At 39.7% G+C, this 21,202-nt stretch overlaps 1 protein-coding gene across 1 annotated transcript; it reads right to left on the bottom strand.

The window, feature by feature from the left end:
- Window positions 1-7,854: 7,854 nt before the first annotated feature.
- On the bottom strand, window positions 7,855-11,506 carry calml4 (calmodulin like 4). Its single transcript, XM_004066874.4, has 5 exons — window positions 11,413-11,506; window positions 11,287-11,317; window positions 11,009-11,149; window positions 10,397-10,585; window positions 7,855-8,120 (listed from the first exon to the last, which is right to left on the bottom strand). Exons 1-5 carry the CDS (start codon window positions 11,413-11,415, stop codon window positions 8,023-8,025), a joined length of 462 nt encoding a protein of 153 aa, XP_004066922.1. The 5' UTR covers window positions 11,416-11,506; the 3' UTR covers window positions 7,855-8,022.
- Window positions 11,507-21,202: the final 9,696 nt, after the last annotated feature.

The raw sequence follows: 21,202 nt of genomic DNA, 5'->3' as shown, positions 1-21,202 counted from the left end.
TTATTTTCAACTTTTATACCATCATTCATCTGTGATTATGGATCTGGATCCGTTTTTTTTTTTTTTTATTTTATTTTTTTTTAGCTACATAATGTTTGCATGTGCAACGCTTTTTTTGAAGATGCTTTCATCTATATAAATACGTTTGTCGTTAATTATTGGTGCAGACAAGAAGAGGCAGGTGGAACATCAGGGCTTTTTTAATGTACCTGGTATTTTGATAGCCTCAACAAACCAAATAACTACAATATTTTTAAAAATTACACTTTAAATTGATTTTGCTCCTGCTCTATGTCTTAATCAAATATAGCTGAAGTTATAGTTGCATTAGAAAGTAAGTATGCAGTGAAAATTTTTTAATTTTGGTGGTTCATTTTGGTCAGAATGCAATAATATCTAACCCCATTTGTGTTTAGAATCCAGTACGAGTGGCCTTGTCTTAGAGACCATGGGACATGGAAACAGCAATTTTCTGAATTGAGTTTCCTCTGGCTTCCTGTCTTCTAATCCCTCGAAATAAGTTCTGGTTAGATGGCGTGATATGACGCAATTGTACTACGAGTGTGAAATTCAATCAGGGACGATGTCATCAGCTTGTGTCACATTTTACCGCAAATGGGACGATTCCCTTGCAATGGCCTTGCACCCTATGCAACCTGTGCATTTCTATTTCGCTATGAAGTAAATACAAAATCCTGGTATAACTGTAGGGTTTTTCAACTAAGAGCTACTTCCCTGGAAACCTTGATCGTTACTTTTGTACCCTTGCAGTAAAGGCACAAATGCATCTTTTCCTGGATGAACTTTGTCTATTATTAATGCAAAAGTTTTTCTAAGGAACAAGGTAAAAGGTTGGTGCTTTACACTTCATTTATTAGCTTATACTTAAACATCTTGAGGTTCTTTCTTGTGTTATAGAAAAACCTTCAGAAAATAAAAACATGACTTTTTTCGTGGTTCAGAAGATGGAAGTGTGTGACTTTGTGCACTTCATGAAAAGATAAGAGCTCCACCTGCACATAATAAAAACCAGTGAATAATACAGTTGGAAAGAACATTGTGTTTAAACTGTGAGTCATGAATCTTGAAAAACAGTTTTAGAACTTAAGGTTAAGTATTGATTTTTGAGTGTTTTAACTTATAAAAACCCATCCAAACTATAACAGAACAGTAAGAATAACATCATTAATATAAAAACAGACTATGGCAGCAGGTGATGTCCTTGTTCTGTCACCATACATTTGTTCATAGGAGTACCTTGGAATAGACATTATTCTTTGCTCTGCATCACTGTTTGTTTTTCGACTGCCTCTCCCTGTCTGCTCAGATCCACATAGCTGTCTGACTGTGCTGACTAAAGCCTTTTACTGTTTTTGTCTCCCATTTAACCTTTCTCTTGTGTTAGGGTCGCCACCGACTCGTTTTAGATTTTAAATCCTTAGTACACACACCCCTCCCCCCTCAATATATACATCCCAACATAAACACACACACACGCACACACACATCCTCTCCAACACACGCACACACATTCTGCAAGGAAGGTGGGACCTATGACCATCTGTCCCTTGCCCCTTCCCTGGTGGGGGGTACGGGGCCCTCGGCAACGGCGGCCGTGTCCCTTGGGTGCCGGTTTCCTGGGCCCGGTAGTGCTCTCTCTGTGCGGGGGGGGTTCACATTACACCTGAGCCGGGGGTGTTCGTGTCCCTGGGGGGTGGGTTCGGGTCCTTGCCCCTAGGCGCTGTGCCCCGCCAAATTTCCAACTGTGGCCGAGCCTGGTCGGGCCATGTTTGCAACACCCCTTGTGGGCCCCCCTTTTTCCCCGGGGTGTCCCCCTCCTGGGCGGGGGCGGCGGGCCCCTGCCTTGCTCCTCCCTGGTCCAACCGTGGGCCGGGTGGGTGGCTACCTGGAGTGCGGAGCGGGTCTCCCTTGGGGGGTCCGGGCTCGTACCTGGGGTTGGGGCGGGGGGCCGCCCGGAACTCCTGGGTGGTGATGGGGTGCTCGTCTGGGGCTGTGGCCGCCCTTCTCCGGTGGGGCCCTACGCTGGGCTCTCCTGGCGCGGTGGGGGGGCTGCTCTCCTGGTTGGACTGGGGCGGCGCTCTCTTTCCCTCCGTGCTTCCCTGCTCTCTGGCTCTGGGGGCCTCGCGGCGGTCCGGCTGGCCCTGGCCTGGGTGGCGGATTTCGTTGCCCGGGGGGCGGATTGTTCCCTGCCTGCTCCCGTGTGGCGTTGGAGGGGGTACCGGCTGCCGCTGCTGATGCGGCGAGGGTCTTGGTGTGGGGATGGCTGGGCACTCTCCTTTCCTCCATTCCTCCATCCATTTTAGAAGAAGATAAACACTCACCTGAGCACAGGTGTTAGCTCACCTTTGCACTAATAGTTTGCGTGATAGAATGAATGAAATATTTCACACTAGTTGGTTTTAAGGCATAGATATGCATGTGAACACTGTTCACATCTGTTTTGTGTGCATGTTGACATGTGGGCTTTTTTGTGGCTAACAGGTGTGTTGATAACATTTGAGTGTGTGTGGACAGGCCCCGCCCTTTTTGTACTACATTTGAACCTTACCGTAATGATAAACAACCAGTAAACTTGTTGCTTTATGCTGCTTCATTGTCTTATCCCCCCTCCCCTCCTATTATCACCCTCCTAACTCCCCCCCCCCTCCCTCTAACATTCCTCTCTCTTCTTCCCTTCTTTTCTTTTCCGTCCAGTCCAACACCAAAGACTTTTAAACATGGTTGAAATTAATAAAGTTCTGCCTCAATTACAAAAGGGGTTTATTCAGACAGACCTTTGGTTTGTCTGAAGATTAACAACCCCTCTTGTTAAAGTAAAATATGTCCAACACAAGAGGCCATCAGCTCTCATCTGACTGCCCAGCTGTTGGACAGGACAAGTTAAAAAAAAAAAGAAAAAAAAAAGATTTTAAATCTATCAAAGAACCACATAGGGTTGATTTATTGCTTCAAGGCTTTTTGACTTTGTCAGGAATTTATATTTCAACAAAAAACATTAACCAATTTTTATTTTCACTATTTCTAAATAGCTCTGGTTAAAAAACATTAGTAGTGTTCGGGTCGGTTTCGACCCAGTTATAAAAACTTGATTTTAAAGCAAATATTACAACCAAAACTGAAACTATAATTGCACTGTAAACCAAAATAGTTATAGAGGGCTTCTCTCCCAATAATTTTAACTAGACGAGAGTCTCATATTGTCTTGTTGACAGCCCACTGTCAGTATATATTGTTGATGACTTGCAGAGTGCACATCTCCAAATTGTATGACGCAAAAATGAGAAGAAGATTTACAATACCACAAGTTCTGGATCATATTTTTAATGAAAATTAAGGAGATGACACAGAGCAGCATAGCGATGTGGATGAGCAGGCCTCTGAAGTGGAAGATAATGTGGATTATCATCCAGAAGACACAAACACATCTGATGAGTCAGATGAGGAAGTCACAGGTGGTGAAGCCCCTCCAGCTGAAAGATTTAAGTCCAAAGATGGTAAGATCTGTTGGAGCTCAGATTTGTGTTGTATTTGTGTTGTGGACCCACATTAACCCTTGTGCTATCCTATGACCCCACCCTTACATTGACGTGTTCTCCCTACCATGACAAAGGTGGATAAAGGTGAAGAGGATTTCATGTAATCCATGGACACCAGTGAAGATCACAAATCATTGAAGAAAAAAGGTTCAGAGCACTGTCTAGTGGGTCTAGATGACCCAACTCCCAACGTTAAAGTGCCTAGGATAGCACAAGGGTTACAGAAGGATGGAACACAACCAAAAAATATAAACGGAGAACTTTTGAGGAACTGGGACAATCCCTTGTCAAGGCGCACATTGAGCGAAGAGATCGTGTGCCTCTGAGATCCAAAGGCTGCGGCCTTGGTCAGACAGCAGAGCTCCTCTAATACTCTGTCCATACCACAAAGACCATGCACATCAGCCTCCTCCTCAGCCAGCCCAGCCTCAACACCACCTACAACAGCCACAACCCCACTCAGTCCACCTGACTCTAAAAGGAAGAGGTGTCAGGTCTGCCCAAGCAGTAAGGACAGAAAGACAAATACACCATGCTTCACCTGCAAGAAATATCTCTGCAAGGAACACTCTAAATGTGTCACATTTTGCCACGCATGCGTCTGAATACACACAAGTTCTTGCACGTGCGACGTAGAAATTGGTTTAATTGATTTATTGTTTTGTTGATTGCGTGACGTTGCAATTCTATATTTTTTGCTAGATTTTGTTTGTGTTTATATTCAAGTTTTATTGTTTAAAAATATATGCTTTTTGCCGCCTTTTCAGTATAAATATACAGTTTATCGGTTGAAATTGACCCAAAACACAATATACATTACTAAAGTTAAAAACATAAAAATGTAAAAATAAGCAAACCAAATTTATTTTAGGGATGATTCTATTACCCCTCAGTAACAATCAGGTAACACAAAAATACTTTTATGTAGTTATATTATTAACTTGAGGTTCATTCTACCATTTTTTGTAATAAAAAAGAGGGACATATTGACAAAAAAAGAGCTGAGGCTCCCACCAAAGGTATTCAAACTCACAATTTTCATGTCAAAGGAAGTGTCATGGTTAGACGTGAGTTCGGAATGACCCAAATGCTGGAACCGGGAAAGAGACTCGGACTCAGAGGTAGGTTTAGAGGATTTAATGAAGAGTTGAGATGAAGAGGGTTTCTTCTTTACTGGTGTCCATGGATTACATGAAATCTTTCCACCTTATCATGGTAGGGATAACATGTCAATGTTAGGGTGGGGTCATCTGGACCCCATATTATAACACAAGGGTTAACTCCTCGAGCACCATTTGGAAGCTGCTTGGAAAATTTGTAGATTCTGAACAGCGTTAGGGCGGCAGGCTTTCCAAGCGACGTTTTCCTGTTGCTAGCCTATTTTTTTCCCGGAATATTGTGAAAATGTAACACACGATTCCCTGGCTTAACCCTTGTGCTATCCTATGGGGTCCAGATGACCATTGATGTGTTATTCCTACCATGACAAAGGTTGATAAAGGGGGAAAGATTTCATGTAATCCATGGACACCAGTGAAGATCACAAATCATCGAAGAAAAAAGGTTCAGCGCACTGTCTAGTGGGTCTAGATGACCCCACTCCCAATGGTTAAGTGCCTAGGATAGCACAAGGGTTAAGCTGAACAAAACAATATGACATACAATAGAAACATACTAGGAATGTGGCCGTGGTTAACAAAACACCTCCTTTGCCATGGTAATACAAAAGCTTACTTTTGCCAATTCTTCTAAAAGTTACATAGACCTGTTCGTCAACCTCGGCTGACCAAACCATAAACTGGCTGCTATGGAGATAAGTCCAATAGAAAAGATAATTAGTCACATGCATCTCTGACTAGGGTGGCAGGGGAAGAGGAGGAGGGTAGGCTCATGCAGCAGCTGCTCAGCCAGTGAGGGCGGGTCGAGGGGTGAAGCCAGGTAGCACCTGTGGGCCTAACCACACTGCTTGCGGCTTTAATTAGATTATATTTCTGCAGTTCCCACGGGAGTTTTGCAAGCAACCAACGCATTGTTATTTCTGTTGGTACATTCACTGTTTTGAAACCAGACTGCTATTATTGTATATACATAACTCCAGGGATGTAACGATTCATTTTACCAACAATTCTGTATCTAATATTTCATTATTCCTCTGATGTGTTCTGGCTGCTTATGATGATGAATGCATGTGTTTTTACACAGCCGCAGCAGACCTCACGCAGAGAAAACAAGCCAAGGCGTCGATGCATGACATCATTCTTGAAACGTTGCTGAGAGGGGGTTATTATTGAAGGAAACAACACACATGAGGGTAAAAAACGTGTGTAACATACGTTTGGTAAAAGGTAGGGAAACATGGTTTCAAATTGTCTCCTGGGTTTGTAATAAAAAGATTCTTGTCAAAACAGAAATGTGAGGCTGAATGAAGCAGAAATGTTTAATTTATCCAGATGTGATGGAAGCAGACAATGTCTAAATCTACAAAACGTTCCGCACAAAGATGCATCTCAAATTTTTTTTATTTTTTTTTTTTTATTTGAAATGGTTTATTTCAAGCAATCAAAATAGAAGTAATACACAAAAAACAATATAATCATCAGTTATACATTCATACAGTAACTAATCAAACTTAGGATAATTAGACATAATTAATAAATATTGCTTGAAAGGGAGTGGAAGCAAGCGAACTTATATAATCCCACCCCGTTATACTATAACCATTTTATTACATGATTTATCCATATCCGGTTCCTAGGTTTTATCAGACAGAATTAACAATCATAAGGTATCAATAAAGCACATGCCAAAGCTAAGTACTACGTCAAAAATAACTATTTTAGAAATCAACATGGCAAATGCAGCATCTGAAATAAATGCAAATTATGTTACTTTTAAAAGTCATTCATATGCTTTAAAACATAATACTATACCAGTAAAATAGACACAACACTGTTTCAGGAATTTTCATAGCAAAATTTCATCAAGTATCAAAAGTTAAAAACATGTGCAAAGTTATGCTACATTAGGAAAGATTTTTGAATCAATTTATCAATTTTAGGGAGCTAGTGAAGTAATATCATCAAAAGTCAATCAATTTAACAATTTTCAAAAGTGATTAATCATTTGTTTTACTCTTTTTATATATTTTTTTTGTATTTTTATTTTATTTTTTATATAATAAAGTAATGCTGTAGGGGGAAAATAAAAAGGGTCCATAAACTGTCGAATTGTCCAAGGTTGGCATTTCTTCTTTTACTGATAACATTTTTAAATAAATAAATTGAGAAGTTATCAGAGATATCTGAAACTATTTCGGACCCAGACTATATTTTTTCCAAATATGTAGCAGACGGACATGTTTGTGTTATCTTGAGTCCTGACAGAAAGGCTCTGGAGCCTATAAATTTACATTGTGAGCAGCAGATGTTGATATTTTTTTATACCTGTGGGGTTCGTCTTATCTGCTGTTTGACAAACACATACTGTTTATGTATAATAAAATTCTAATTATGCTTTTAATTTATTTTTAAACAATGAACACTTGAATTTGACAACAGTGAGAGAAATTATTTCGATCTTATTTTCGATCTTTCGTACAATCATCAAGCTATTTTCAAAGCATGTAAATATTTTCTGAGGAAAATGTTTTGTAATGATATAGATTTAATAGACATATTTTTATAATCGTTTTGATAGATCAATGTCTAGGGCTTCTTTTGCAAACTGCAAAAACTTTGTAAAGTTCAACAGCAAAACATTAGACAGAGGGAAGGAATCTGCTTTTCTTTTCTTTTTTTTTTGTAATATAAACCCAACAGTTTATGTGCGTGTGTGCAGAACTTGCTTGCAACACATAATCCCATCTCTGGAGGGAGAAGTAACTGCAGTCACTACTGCGCTAGGCACCTGCTGGCTATTTACTCCCACTGTCCAGCCGGAACCCTTGTGCTATCCCAAGCACTTTAACATTGGGAGTTGGGTCATCTGGACCCACTAGACAGTGCTCTGAACCTTTTTTCTTCAATGATTTGTGATCTTCACTGGTGTCCATGGATTACATGAAATCTTTCCACCTTTATCCACCTTTGTCATGGTAGGGAGAACACGTCAATGTAAGGGTGGGGTCATCTAAGATAGCACAAGGGTTAAACGCTGAGTGCCAGGCATGGAGGCATTATTTGTGACACTCTTTGGTACAGTCCAAGCTCGGAAGGGATCCTCCAATCGCAGTGGGAGCGGTCTTCAAACAGACCAGTGGTACAGTTTAGGAAAACTATAAGCACAAATAAGAACAAAGTTCATGTGCATTAAGAACTTTATGAATAAATCACACATCAGATTATTAAAATACATATGTGTAAAAAAATACAAAGAACGTAACCTTATTCCATGCTTTTATTTTGTAATTCGGACACATTTAAAGAAAGTTTGATGATTTTTCTTCTTTTTTGTTGTTGTTTGAAACTCAGTAATCAATTGGTGGCAGGGTCACCATTCTGGTGAACTCTTCATAGTTTATGACTCCGTTTGACTTGACGTTTGCCTCCCTGAAGAGTTCATCCACTGCAGAGAGAAGAAAACCAGCAGCTGCTTTAGAGCCCAGATAAAAAGAGACATTAGAAAAAGTCATGTTTCTGTCTGTGAATGACGTGCTGATCCATCCTCATAGGTTCTGAAACCTTACATGCCCAATGATTTCTTTAGATAAATCATGTTTTTTTTAATAAAATTGTTATTAATACCTTTCTGCATTATGTTGAAACCTCAACATCCAAGTCTAATTCTTCAGATGTAAATCTCAAACCGACTCATTAAGCTTCCAATTTCAATAGCATGCATGAATGATTCCTGTCTGATTTTAGAACTCAAATGTGAATTTTTAATAATTAACTTTGACTACTGAATAACTAAATTAGATTTCCTTCGATTTTTTTTCCCCTGCTTTTTTTTGTTAAAGCTGCATCCGTATTTGTTAAAGAATAGATCCTCTTAGTCAATAGAGGCATGTTCAGCTCCTGGAGCGTTGAGCATGAAACCTCTCCGCATTTGAGGAAGAGCGTTTGGATTTAATAGAGATCTAACGTGGATGCTTTTATTACTGCCGCCCATATTTTGTCCATCAAATGTAAAAACACACAAAAAAAACCCAACAGATGCTTTCATTTATCATGAAGTCAAGTGAATTAGAGATCAGCATGTGATTTTGTTAAAAAACATTTAAGAATTTGTTTTTTTTTATGTGACTTCTTTTTTTGTTGTTGAAATTTTGCACTTTTGCAAGGACAAAGCTTTCAACATTAGAACAGTGAGGGATTGAAAAAAAAAAAGATATTCTATCTTGAAACATGTAAAGACTTGCTCTTTAGCTACTCTAAAGTCTAAAGGACAAGACTCAATGCAAGAATCAGCCTTATTCATACTCATTATTTTGAATTATGACAATTTTCTTAAGCCTTGAACAACATTTTTTAAATTAACGTTTTTTTCAGATTTCTTTTTTTAATCATATAAGAGAATCCATTTTCTTCCACTCATCCTGCACCGGGTCACGGGGCAGTCATGTAAGCCAGGGGTCAGCAACCTTTAACGCTAAAAAAATATTGTTTGGTTCAGTTTCTCAAAGAACAAAATCCAGTGAGAGCCGTAAAGTCCCCCTTTATAATTTAGAAAAATAAACGTTGTGCTATTGTGGCCATTTAAAGTCAGAATTCTGAGATTAAAGTAAAAAATTTCTATGCCCTTTTTTTTTCTTTCTCCATGGCCCTAATCCTCTTCTGTAATTTACTCATCAAATATAACTCTTAAAAATTTACAATAATTAAATCACAGCAGTGTTATATGTTTCTATGTATAATAATTTTGACTGTTACTTTTGACAGCAGCACAGACAAGTTATTTTCAAAATAAAACACATTCTGTCAAATAAGATCCTCCTGCTGCAGCAGATTTATTTTATTTAAAAATGTAAGAAAGTCAAACATGACATTTTCATCATTGTGACTTCTGTGCGCATTTTTTTAACTAATTTTATTATTGAATATAAAAATGGCAACACTGATGAAGAATCCATTTAAGTAAATTTATTACTTTAAATGCAATTTTATACTTTAAGAACTTTGCCTCTGAACAGCAAATTGACTCTGTTTAATAATAATAATAAACCATCAGACTGTGGATTGAACCTTTTATCATAGTTTTGCTCAGTTATCTGACATGTTAAAAATCTAGCTGTAAATGAAAAAACTTAATTAACTAAAATTAGTTAACCAAAACAATGAAACTCATTATTTATTCAAAGTGTTTGAAATTTTCATTTGAAACCAAAGAGGAGGGATAAAGACCTGCATGTGGCTCTGGACTCTCAGGTTAGACCCCTGATCTAAGCAAAGAAGCCCAGCTCTCCTCTTACTTTTCCCCACCTTAAGTCTTAATTTGAAATCATAGCCAAAGACCGAAGTCTTGCCCTAGATATGTGACAAAAGACTTGACATTTGGTTAATACTTGGAGCCAAAGACTCAAGATTTGACTGCGCTTACAAAAGGGGTCTTGCAAGCATCTCTGGTCCAGATAGGTTCTGTCTTTCACAGATTCTGCAATCTTCCCCTTTTGCAGCAACAGAAAAAAACTTGTGAAGTGGTGAAAATAAAAAAAAATCCTCATAAAACAGTAGCCCCAGCTTGTAACAGAGAAAATAACTTTCTTGACCTTTCTGACCAACAGAAACAAAACATTACTTAAAATTTGCCTGGAGCAGCCAGACTGCCTCATTTGTGTCAAAATGAATCCTGTGCTTCTTTCATGTACTGATGCAGCTGCTATCGTCACTCAGGGCAGTTACCTTCTTCATTTGTGAGTTTCTCTCCTAACTTAGTGAGTTTAGCCTTCAGCTCAGACGCATGGATGGTTCCTTTGTTCTGCTTGTCTGTCATCCTAAAAGCCTCCAGGATCTCCGTCCCAGGGTCCTCCTGCTGCATCTGTCTGTGCATCATCGTCAGGAAGGTGGAGAAGTCCAGCTCACCATTTTTCTCTAAAAACAGAGATTAATGACGAAAATGATTGACTGTTTCTTCATTTAAGGAAAAAGAATTGCTTTACCAAGTGTTTTCAGATCAAAAACTTGTCTTAGGAGGACCCATCTATTGTTACTGTTGTGTGAAAATGTGATGTTTTCCTTCTTGTAGGAATTCATTAAAGCCAATGAAAAATAGAAAATAATTTTCTCTGCTGTTTTCAAGATTCATTTACAATTTTACAACCTGGATTTTCAATTTAGTTACTGAAATGAGGGGAGTTGGGGGACTGTTTCTTGTGCTAAATTAGTGATACAAAAAGCCTCTTTCTTCTTTTTGGCTTTTACAAATCTATAAATCTGACTAACATCAGACTTTAAACTTCCAGACACATCCCATCTGTCTGACATGAGTGAGTAGATGCTGCGCATTTTACTTACCAATTTTGTGAACTTGTAGATGCCTGTCTATCTCACCAAATGTGGGGCTCGTACCCAGGCAGCGCATGACCGTAATCAGATCTTTGGAATCTATTCTGCCGTTCCGCTTCTTGTCATACAAGGAGAAGCACTCCTTGAACTCTGCAGAGACAAAATGAAAGAATTGTGATGGCTGTTCTTCCTACAAGGTTAGGTCAGGCTAAAAACGAACTGAAGAGGAAATGTTGGCAAAGATCAGTGTAGAATAAATCAAACAAAAAATCCATGTAAAATCTTACCGCTGATTTGAGCTTGTGTTAGAAACTTAGCCTGCAGAGTAGCAACAGCAGAGAGTCACTTCTTAAAGAAAACATGTCAATAACAACTACAAAATAAGGGCAAAAGAAGAATTCTGTTGCTCTTACCATTTCTGAAGGTGTTCTTTACCGGAAGGACTCATGCACTCTGAGTCACCTGTTCCTCCGCCTGTCTAAAGTTCACTGTCTGTAGGCTGCAGTGCAATATAATATGTGTTGCTGTGGAAACAGTGATAACAGATCCACCTGGGCTGTACTGTTCTTTTCCTTATGAGTCTGCAGTAAACTGAGACCACTATTATCAGAAAATTACAACAATTATTTTGAAAGGCGCTTAAGCACATAAGTAGACAGATTGTTTACTAAGAGCACAATTTGGTTCAAATGAAGGAACATTCAAGATTTAAGAGAACATTTTTGGTCAGATCTTTGCCTCAGAGCTTTTTTGAAAAAAATTATGAAAGAAAAAATCTTCCAACTGTCCTGTCTGTCCCTTCTGATAATGCTGACCCCCATTTACCTCAATGCAGTGGTCTGTGAAAAGGTCAGACACCATCAGGCCTCAGCTGGCTTTGTTTCCAGCATGCTCACATAGCTGCTGGAGAGTATTCCTGCCTGAGCTTTACAAGAGAAATTGGATCTGAGGTACAACTTGAAATATGGCAGATTATTATGTGAATAACATAAAAAAAATGAAAAAAAAGACCAACTGAAGCAATAGATGAAAATCAGATTAAAAATATTATGGGGGGAAATATTGATCATGGCTAATCCCCTCATAAACAATTACTCATGATGTTAGGCATAAATGAAAATTTAGAAATATGTAAACATCAGAATAACATTAAGTCATATTTACGGTGTTACTTCAATGTTGTTATTTCATCTTTTTATGTCCACCTATTTAAAAGAATAAACAAATAAATACAGCAATGGTAAAATGATAAAGGTAGCTCTATTATCCAGCTTTAGGGACAATAATGAGCTATAAGTCATTCAGCTTCCCAAAAGTTAAAGACCCACTCTACTAACAATCATGTTTTTGTGTTTTTTGCATGTTATTGAAGCATTTTTCTCATGATGGAGACATGAAGACATAAAGAAAATGAAGCTTTAACCCTTGTGCTATCCTAGGCACTTTACCATTGGGAGTTGGGTCATCTAGACCCACTAGACAGTGCGCTGAACCTTTTTTCTTCGATGATTTGTGATCTTCACTGGTGTCCATGGATTACATGAAATCTTTCCACCTTTATCCACCTTTGTCATGGTAGGGAGAACACGTCAATGTAAGGGTGGGGTCATCTAAGATAGCACAAGGGTTAAATTGCATTTTTGGAAATTTCTCTATTCAAATATTTGAGAATCATGAAAAGATAAAAAAAGGCAGTTTGTAAAAGATTGTATTTGTGACGTAGAAAATGTGCTGGACAGGCCACAAGCTTCCTGCTCTTCTCCAGTCTGATGCCTCCACTTGTAGACGTTGTTGGTATCTGGCTGGATCCGATATTGCTTTCCATTTTTCCAGTGATGTAGGCCTGCGGGTGTGAGCTGAAGTGTGGCAGTGCTTCATCCTGTAAACCCCAGGAAGGTCACAGGGCCAGAGGGAGTACCAGGAAAAGTGGTCAAGACCTGTGCTGACCAGGTACTACAGGTCTTCACTGACTTGTTCAACCTGACAGTGGAACAAGCCTCCATTACAGCTTTCATAAAATCTGCCACTATCATCCTAGTCCCCAAGAAGTTACTCCCAACCGCCCCAAAGAACCCACACTACCCATCACCAAGTGCTTTAAGAGACTTCTCCTGATGCACATCAAAGCCAGCAACAATAACAATTAGTTGCTAGTAGGCTGCTCAAGATCCTGCCTGCATCGTAACCCATCTTCAACCTTACCCGACCTGACCTGATCCGACCCGACCTGACTCTTGCACCAAACACACTTCAAGGGATGATCTTATCCCACTGCAACCACTCGAATATATTCAATGGACCTCCAGATCCCGCCTGGACTACAATCTATCCACGACTGTACCCACTGATTACTGACAACAGTCCCCTCTACCCCCCCCCCCCCTTTTTTCAAGCCTAGCCCTGACCTGAACCTTAAGCTTAACTCTTACCAGAATTTGGGGAATGTATGGTGCACTGGGGTTCTGGCTTCTACTCTCATCTACTTCTCCTCTCCTCTATTCCTTATAATACATTTATCATTCAGTTCTTCATGCCTCTGCTTGGTGCAATGTGATTCATGGAACTAACAGAAGAGATCACATCACTCCTGTGTTAGTTTCGCTCTATTGGCTCCCAGTTGATTCTATAATCAAGTGCAAGATCCTCCTGTTAACCTATAAGGCCTTACATGGAATGGCCCAGTCCTATATTAAGGACCTCATAGTCCCTTACCATCCAATAAGAACACTTCGCTCGCAAAATGCAGGACTGCTTGTGGTTCCTAGAATTAGTAAAAGTACGGTTGGAGGTAGAGCGTTTAGCCACCAAGCCCCTGTTTTATGGAATAAACTCCCAGCTCATATAACCCTTGTGCTATCTTAGATGACCCCACCCTTACATTGATGTGTTATTCCTACCATGACAAAGGTTGATAAAGGTGGAAAGATTTCATGTAATCCATGGACACCAGTGAAGATCACAAATCATCGAAGAAAAAAGGTTCAGCGCACTGTCTAGTGGGTCTAGATGACCCAACTCCCAATGGTTAAGTCCCTAGGATAGCACAAGGGTTAAGAGAGGCCGACTCAGTTTCTACATTCAAAGTTAGACTGAAAACATTCCTCTTTGGACAGGCTTATTATCAGACTAGTTAGTATTCAGAGATTATGTAACTTAATGTTAATGTGTTTAAATTAAACTTAATAACAATAACTATTTGTGCACTGGGGCTCTGTCCTCTTTTCTCATCTACTTCTACCCTTCCTCTCTTCTCTATTTTCGATCATTATTCATCATTTAGTTCTCCATGCCTCTGTTTGGTGCAGTACAATTCATGTATTGTCCCTCTTTCCCTCTCCCGTCCTGGGGAATGGGAGTGCTTACAGATTCCAGTTGGCTCCTCCGTGCTCCTGTTCCTGACCGTGTACCTCGCCTTTGCTCCTGCTTCGACACCTGGCTGTGGATCCTGTCTCCGGCTCGACTCGCGCCCTTGACTGTCCCCCCAACCACAGCTGGATGAAGCTCATCTCCTGGACTTTAAATACGTAGTTGTACAGTTAGATAAGTTAATTCTTCTCTAAGAGTTCTGGTAAATCGCCTGTCCGTCCAGGGGGAGGATCCCTCCTTCATGTGGACACCCCTGAGGTTTCTTCGTTTTTTTCCGGAATCCGTTTTTTTAGGAGTTTTTCCTTACCGCGAAGGGGGGTCTAAGGGCAGGGATGCCAGTATAGCTTAGTCAGTTTGTTAGTTCATTTTAATATTTTCCTATTGAACTCTCTGTATTCATGATCCTTTTGAGTTCATGTTTCACTTCGACACTTTTGAATGTATTGTCCCTCTGGAGTGAGTCCAGATTCTGTGCTTCTGTACTTTGCTGTAGACCTTATCTCTGGCTCGTCTCTGCTCCTGCTCCTACACTTGGCTGTGGACCCTACACCTGGCTTGTCTTGCGCCCCCAGCTGTCCCCCAACTCCACCTGGATAAAGTCCATCTGCTGGACTATTTAAGCCTTATGCTATCCTATGGGGTCCAGATGACCCCACCCTTTCATTGACATGTTATCCCTACCATGAAAAAGGTGGATAAAGGTGGAGAGGATTTCACCAGTGAAGATCACAAATCATTGAAGAAAAAAGGTTTAGCACACGGTCTAGTGGGGTCTAGATGACCCCACTCCCAACATTAAAGTGCCTAGGATGGCACAAGGGTTAAACATGTAGTTGTATAGTTAGATAAGCTAATTTTCTTTAAGACTTCTGGTACATCGCCTGTCCGTCCTGGGGGAGGATCCCTCCTCCATGTGGGCACCCCTGAGGTTTCTTCTGATTTTTGTGGAATTCATTTTAAATGTTTTTCCTCACCGCAAACGGGGTCTAAGGACAGGGATGCCCAGTTTAGTTTAGTCTATTTAGTTTAGTTTAGCCATTACCTGTTGTACTGTACGACTTCATGCTCTTCATGACTCGTGTTTAGTATACAATTACCGGTATGAAGCCCATTGAGATGACTATTGTTGTAAATATTGGGCTATGTAAATAAAATTGAATTGAATTGAATTGAATTGAATTGAATTGAATTGAATTGAATTGAATTGAATTGAATTGAATTGAATTGAATTGAATTGAATTGAATTGAATTGAATTGAAAGCCGGTCTCCCCACTTACCACAGATCCACATCAGTTTGCCTACCGGTCCAACAGATCTACTGAAGATGCAGTAACCATCCCCTTCCACTGATTTTCATCTGCTTTTCAGTCTGCTGCCATCTGGCAGACGCTACAGAGCTGTATCACCCAGAACAAACAGACTTGGGGATAGTTTCTTCCCAAAAGCTGTCACTGTACTAAACAGCAATTTTGCACCACCAGCCACACATGCCCTTTGATCCTTGCACATTTAATTCAATCAATCAATCTCTATTTATGTATCACTTTTCATAGAAATGGTAACACAAAGTGTTGTACACCCAAAAAAAATGTGTATAAAAAAGAAAGCACAGTAATATAAAAACTGAACCTCCCTTCCACCTATTAACACATACAGTACACACACGGATCCACACACTCGCACAGGAAACCGATGTAGATAGACACTGGGAAACAGGCTGAGCATGAAAAAAGTTGGCTTTTGGAAAGGCTAGTAGTTGGGATATCCTCCTCTGTGGACAGCCGCATATTTTATCACTAGCTATGCACTTGCATGTCACATCTTCCGGTTCCGGGTTACAGCACGGATGCGTGTGGCTCACGACGGCTATACAACTATCTTCAAGTGACTTCAAAGTTAATTTTCTCCAAAAAAGAGAGCTGACCATAGCCCCTAAAAAAAACAAGCAACAGGTAAGAACGAAGACATTTGAAAAATTCAATTCTGTCTGATACAAGTTAGGAACCGGATAATGATAAATCATGTAATAAAGTGGTTACGGTAGAAAAGGGGTGGGATTATATAAATTCGCTTACTTCCACTTCCTTTTTAGGCAATATTTAATTTTATGTCTAATTATCCTAAGTTTCATACATCATCGTATGAATGTATAACTGATGATTGTAGTGTTTTTTGTATTATTCTTATTTGATTGCTTCAAATAAACCATTTCAAATCAAATCAAACCCAAATGTACTCCCCACCAATCTCATTCTAAGAAGGAGAGAATGCTGCAACCTCGCATGCAGGTCACAGAAAGTTCTGGTGGCTAAGCTATTCTGAGATTGTACAACATTACAGCAGAAGTACTGCACATGTGTAGATCACCAGGCATGATGACTGCATGACTATGTCATGCTTAATTTATGTTTACAATGTGTACTGTGACACATTGTAAACTCCATTATTACTTTTAAACAAAACAAATCAAGTTTGAAAATTTCCTGTGAGAACTGCATCCTCATGTTTCATCAGTTTTCCTGTTTAGGTTTATTCAGACTTTTCCAACACCATAGATGGTTACCTTACTTTTTAATCTTTTTGTTTTATTATTATTTCCCTGTCACTTGGAAGCACAGTGAAGATGACGGTGTTCCTTTGCAGAGGCACTGCAAACATCTGTACCCTCACAGAGCTGGTGCTGTCAGTGTGGACACAACTGAGATCAGATCTCTGAATGCTTCTGTGCTTCCCACATCTTTCAATATCAACATTATTAATCTGATTTTTGCTGCATTAAATTCATGATGTGTTCACAGGGAAAGTAAATAAATGTTCAACAGCTGCTAAAAGACTAAATGGGATAAATGTTTTTTTTGTTTTTTTTATCCTCGTCAAATTCTACCAGCAAAGTATTGCAACATATTTCACCATGTTTTCCATGTCTAATGCCACGTTCACACCGGGATCGGAAATGAGAGTTGAAGTGCCCACCTTCAGTAAAAGTTAGTGTAACCCTTGTGCTATCCTAGGCACTTTAACATTGTGGCCATAGAGTGCACATTGAAGTTAAACCCGTAGAACTTTGAGCAGTCAGGGACTCGGATTCAGTGGTGTCATATGGATATTGTCTTTTGTCCCAACCATTTAAAAATTGATCGTGAAGGAGAAATGAATAACTGCGGTTTGTGCCTGAAATTATGTGTCACCAAGTCTGTCCTATATTAGAATAGAGTTATGAAAAAAAGTCTATCGCAAGCTTCGTGAGATTTGCGCTAGTATCAGGTAGCAACAGTATAATGTGAACACCATATGTTAAATGAATGCCCGTCTAGAATGCGCATCAGGTGCCTGGTGTGTAAGCAGCATTACTGTAGTTCAGCTTGAGCATATTCAAGATTTATTGTTGACGTTCTCAGTCTTGCTTAGGATGGTTGCTTTTAATGTGGTCCTCACCTGCAAAACTTAGATGCTGGTAAAAATAGTTTTCTGCAATTCAAGCCCGGTGCAAAACACTTCTACAAGTGCCTTGAAATCCTCCTGCAGCCTTCAAGCAGATTTAAGGAATGGTAATAGGAGTGACACTGCAAGATGATGACAGAAACTGAAACAGTCCTTTAAAACAGTCCTAGGAGTGCATCCAAATTTCAAAAAATTTTAAATCTTATCTTCTTCTCCTATATGCTCCAAGACCGGTGGCAAACATCACGTATCAAAGCAGAAGAGATAAAATAGGTTAAAAAAAAATCAGGGAGAGAAGATCTGAGTATTTGCAGAATTTAACTTTCTTGCATCATCATAAATGGTGCAGCGTAAGACAGGTTTGAGGTCATTCTGTCCAAATTAAAATACAAATGCACAGAGACTGACAACAAAAAGGGCACATAGAAATGCATCATGTGAAACGTGTAAACATATAATGAGCAACTTGAAATCACACATCAAAGCATCAATAAAGGATCAAAAGAAGAGAATAAAACATTATAAATAAGATCAATTTGAGTACCGTATATTCACTGTTGAAGTTTTACATTTAATCTACAAATCTACAAAAGCTTTAATGTAATTAATGCAAGCATTGCGGGATTGATTATGAATATAATTTTAGAAAAGGTTAGCCTGCACTAAAGGAGATAAAAGTGGCAGCACAGGACCCCTTTTCTTTATTAATTTGCAGAATTTAAACGTCCTTTTTAGATGAGACATCCTGCAACTTTTGGGTCATTTCTCTCAGTAAGGATCCCTCCTTTTCAAAAATCAGTTGTCAGACTGACCCAGAAGCATTTTTGACATTAAAATGCATTTAAAGAAACATCTTTTTTAACCCTTGTGCTATCTTATCATTTCATAGACACCAGTGAAGATCACAAATCATTGAAGAAGAAGTTTCGCTCCATTGGCTCCCAGTTGATTCTAGAATTAAGTTCAAGATCCTCCTGTTAACCTATAAGGCCTTACATGGAATGGCCCCGTCCTATATTAAGGACCTCATAGTCCCTTACCAACCAATCAGAACACTTCGCTCGCAAAATGCAGGACTGCTTGTGGTTCCTAGAATTAGTAAAAGTACGGTTGGAGGTAGAGCGTTTAGCCACCAAGCCCCTGTCTTATGGAATAAACTCCCAGCTCATGTAAGAGAGGCCGACTCAGTTTCTACATTCAAAGCTAGACTGAAAACATTCCTCTTTGGACAGGCTTATTGTCAGACTAGCTAGTATTCAGAGATTATTTAACTTAATGTTAGTTTGTTTAAATTAAACTTAATAATAACTATTTCTTTTAAAAGGCTGCTAGAAGTTGAAGCTGGGGTAACTATGGTGCACTGGGGTTCTGTCCTCTTTCCTTTTTTACTTCTACCCTTCCTCTCCTCTATTCTTGATCATAATTTATCATTTAGTTCTCCATGCCTCTGTTTGGTGCAGTGCGATTCATGTATTGTCCCTCTTTTCCTCTCCCCTCCTGGGGAGTGGGAGTGCTTCCAGACTCCAGTTGGCTCATCCGTGCTCCAGTTCCTGACCGTTTACCTCGCCTTTGCTCCTGCTCCTACACCTGGCTGTGGATCCTGCCTCTGGCTCATCTCTGGCTCGTCTCTGCTCTGTACCTGACCGAGTACCTCGTCTCTGCTCCTGCTCCTACACCTGGCTGTGGTACCTGTCTCCGGCTCGACTCGCGCCTTTGACTGTCCCCACAACCACGGCTGGATGAAGCTCGTCTGCTGGACTTTTATATATGTAGTTGTAGATTTAGATAAGTTAATTCTTCACTAAGATTTCTGGTAAATCGCCTGTCCGTCCTGGGGGAGGATCCCTCCTTCATGTGGGCACCCCTGAGGTTTCTTCGTTTTTTCCGGAATCCGGTTTTTTTGGGAGTTTTTCCTTACCGCGAAGGGGGGTCTAAGGGCAGGGATGCCAGTATAGCTTAGTCAGTTTGTTAGTTCATTTTAGTATTTTTCTATTGAACTCTTTGTATTCGTGATCCTTTTGATTTCATGTTTTACTTCGAAGCCCATCGAGACGACTGTTGTCGTGATTTTGGGCTATACAAATAAAATTGAATTGAATTGAATTGAAAAGAAAAAAGGTTCAGTGCACTGTCTAGTGGGTCTAGATGACCCAACTCCCAACGTTAAAGTGCCTAGGATAGCACAAGGGTTACTCAGAATGACTAAAGGGAATAGGACAGCAAAAAAAGGAAAATGGTTTATCGACCATCACCTCTGTAAAGCCAGCAATTTCGTGCGTCTTTTTTTTTTTACATGTGGATATTCTAACCCTTGTGCTATCTTAGATGACCCCATCCTTACATTGACGTGTTCTCCCTACCATGACAAAGGCGGATAAAGGTGGAAAGATTTCATGTAATCCATGGACACCAGTGAAGATCACAAATCATTGAAGAAAAAAGGTTCAGAGCACTGTCTAGTGGGTCTAGATGACCCACCTCCCAATGTTAAAGTACCTAGGATAGCACAAGGGTTACATCAGTGCTGCCTTCAGGTACCATCCGAAATACAGCTGTACCCTTTCCCCAAGCGTAATACAACAAGCTTTTTAATTATTAGATAATGTGCCAGTATCTTATTACCAACCCTGTAAAGCCCCCTAAATCAAAGAATTGACAGAAAATTAGAATTGTCTGAAATCTCAACAACATCAATACTTTATGCAAGGAAATGTGCTGCCTGCTGCAGAAAGTCTGCTTTCAGTCGCAGAACCCAGCCCTGTTTCATTCGTTGTTTGTTTTTTTGAAGGATTCATGTGAACAACTACTCAAAAGGAATCTGTTAATAATTTGGGGGTTTGTAGTAATTTTGCATTTACTTTTGTCAGTTTTCATTAAAAGAGGTGTGGCAACAGTTAGGTTCACATTTGAATGCTTCCACTTACATGCAATAACAAATTTACCCACTTACCCATTCAAATAAATTAAAAACGTGAACAAGTTTTCTTAAACCGACAAACGCTGACGTAGCAGACGCTACATATATGACATACAGTTTTTTGCATTTCTTTGAGGAAAATAAGTATTTGATCCCTCTTGCCAGAAAGACATAGGACTTTGTGGCAAAACCTTTATTTTAAAGCACAAGTCAGTTGTAGTTGGTGACCATGAATCTGCACATATCAGGAGGAATTTTGATCCACTCTCTTTTGCAAATGACTCTCAATGATTCTGATTTAGTGGTTGTCGCTTAGCAACTCTGAAATTCAGCTCTCTCCATAGGATTAAAGTCTAGAGACTAGATGGGCCACATCATGACCTTGATATTGTGGAGTAAAAGGAAGTTCTCAGTCAGGATTTGATGGCTCATGGTACTTGACTCAGTTAATCCACCCATCAACATGGTGAAGTAGCCC

This window comes from Oryzias latipes, chromosome 3 (genome assembly GCF_002234675.1).
Source record: "Oryzias latipes chromosome 3, ASM223467v1".
NCBI lineage: Eukaryota > Metazoa > Chordata > Actinopteri > Beloniformes > Adrianichthyidae > Oryzias > Oryzias latipes.
The sequence above is the reverse complement of the archived record's forward strand: the minus strand, read 5'-3'. Positions and strand labels throughout refer to the sequence as shown.

What these genes read in the sequence shown, in the direction of transcription:
- calml4 (XM_004066874.4), bottom strand. An exon ending in TCTACAAGTTCACAAAATTG is followed by an intron (nt 10,586 to 11,008) that starts GTAAGTAAAATG and finishes CTCTGTTTTTAG; the next exon opens with AGAAAAATGGTGAGCTGGAC. An exon ending in GAAACTCACAAATGAAGAAG is followed by an intron (nt 8,121 to 10,396) that starts GTAACTGCCCTG and finishes TTCTCTCTGCAG; the next exon opens with TGGATGAACTCTTCAGGGAG.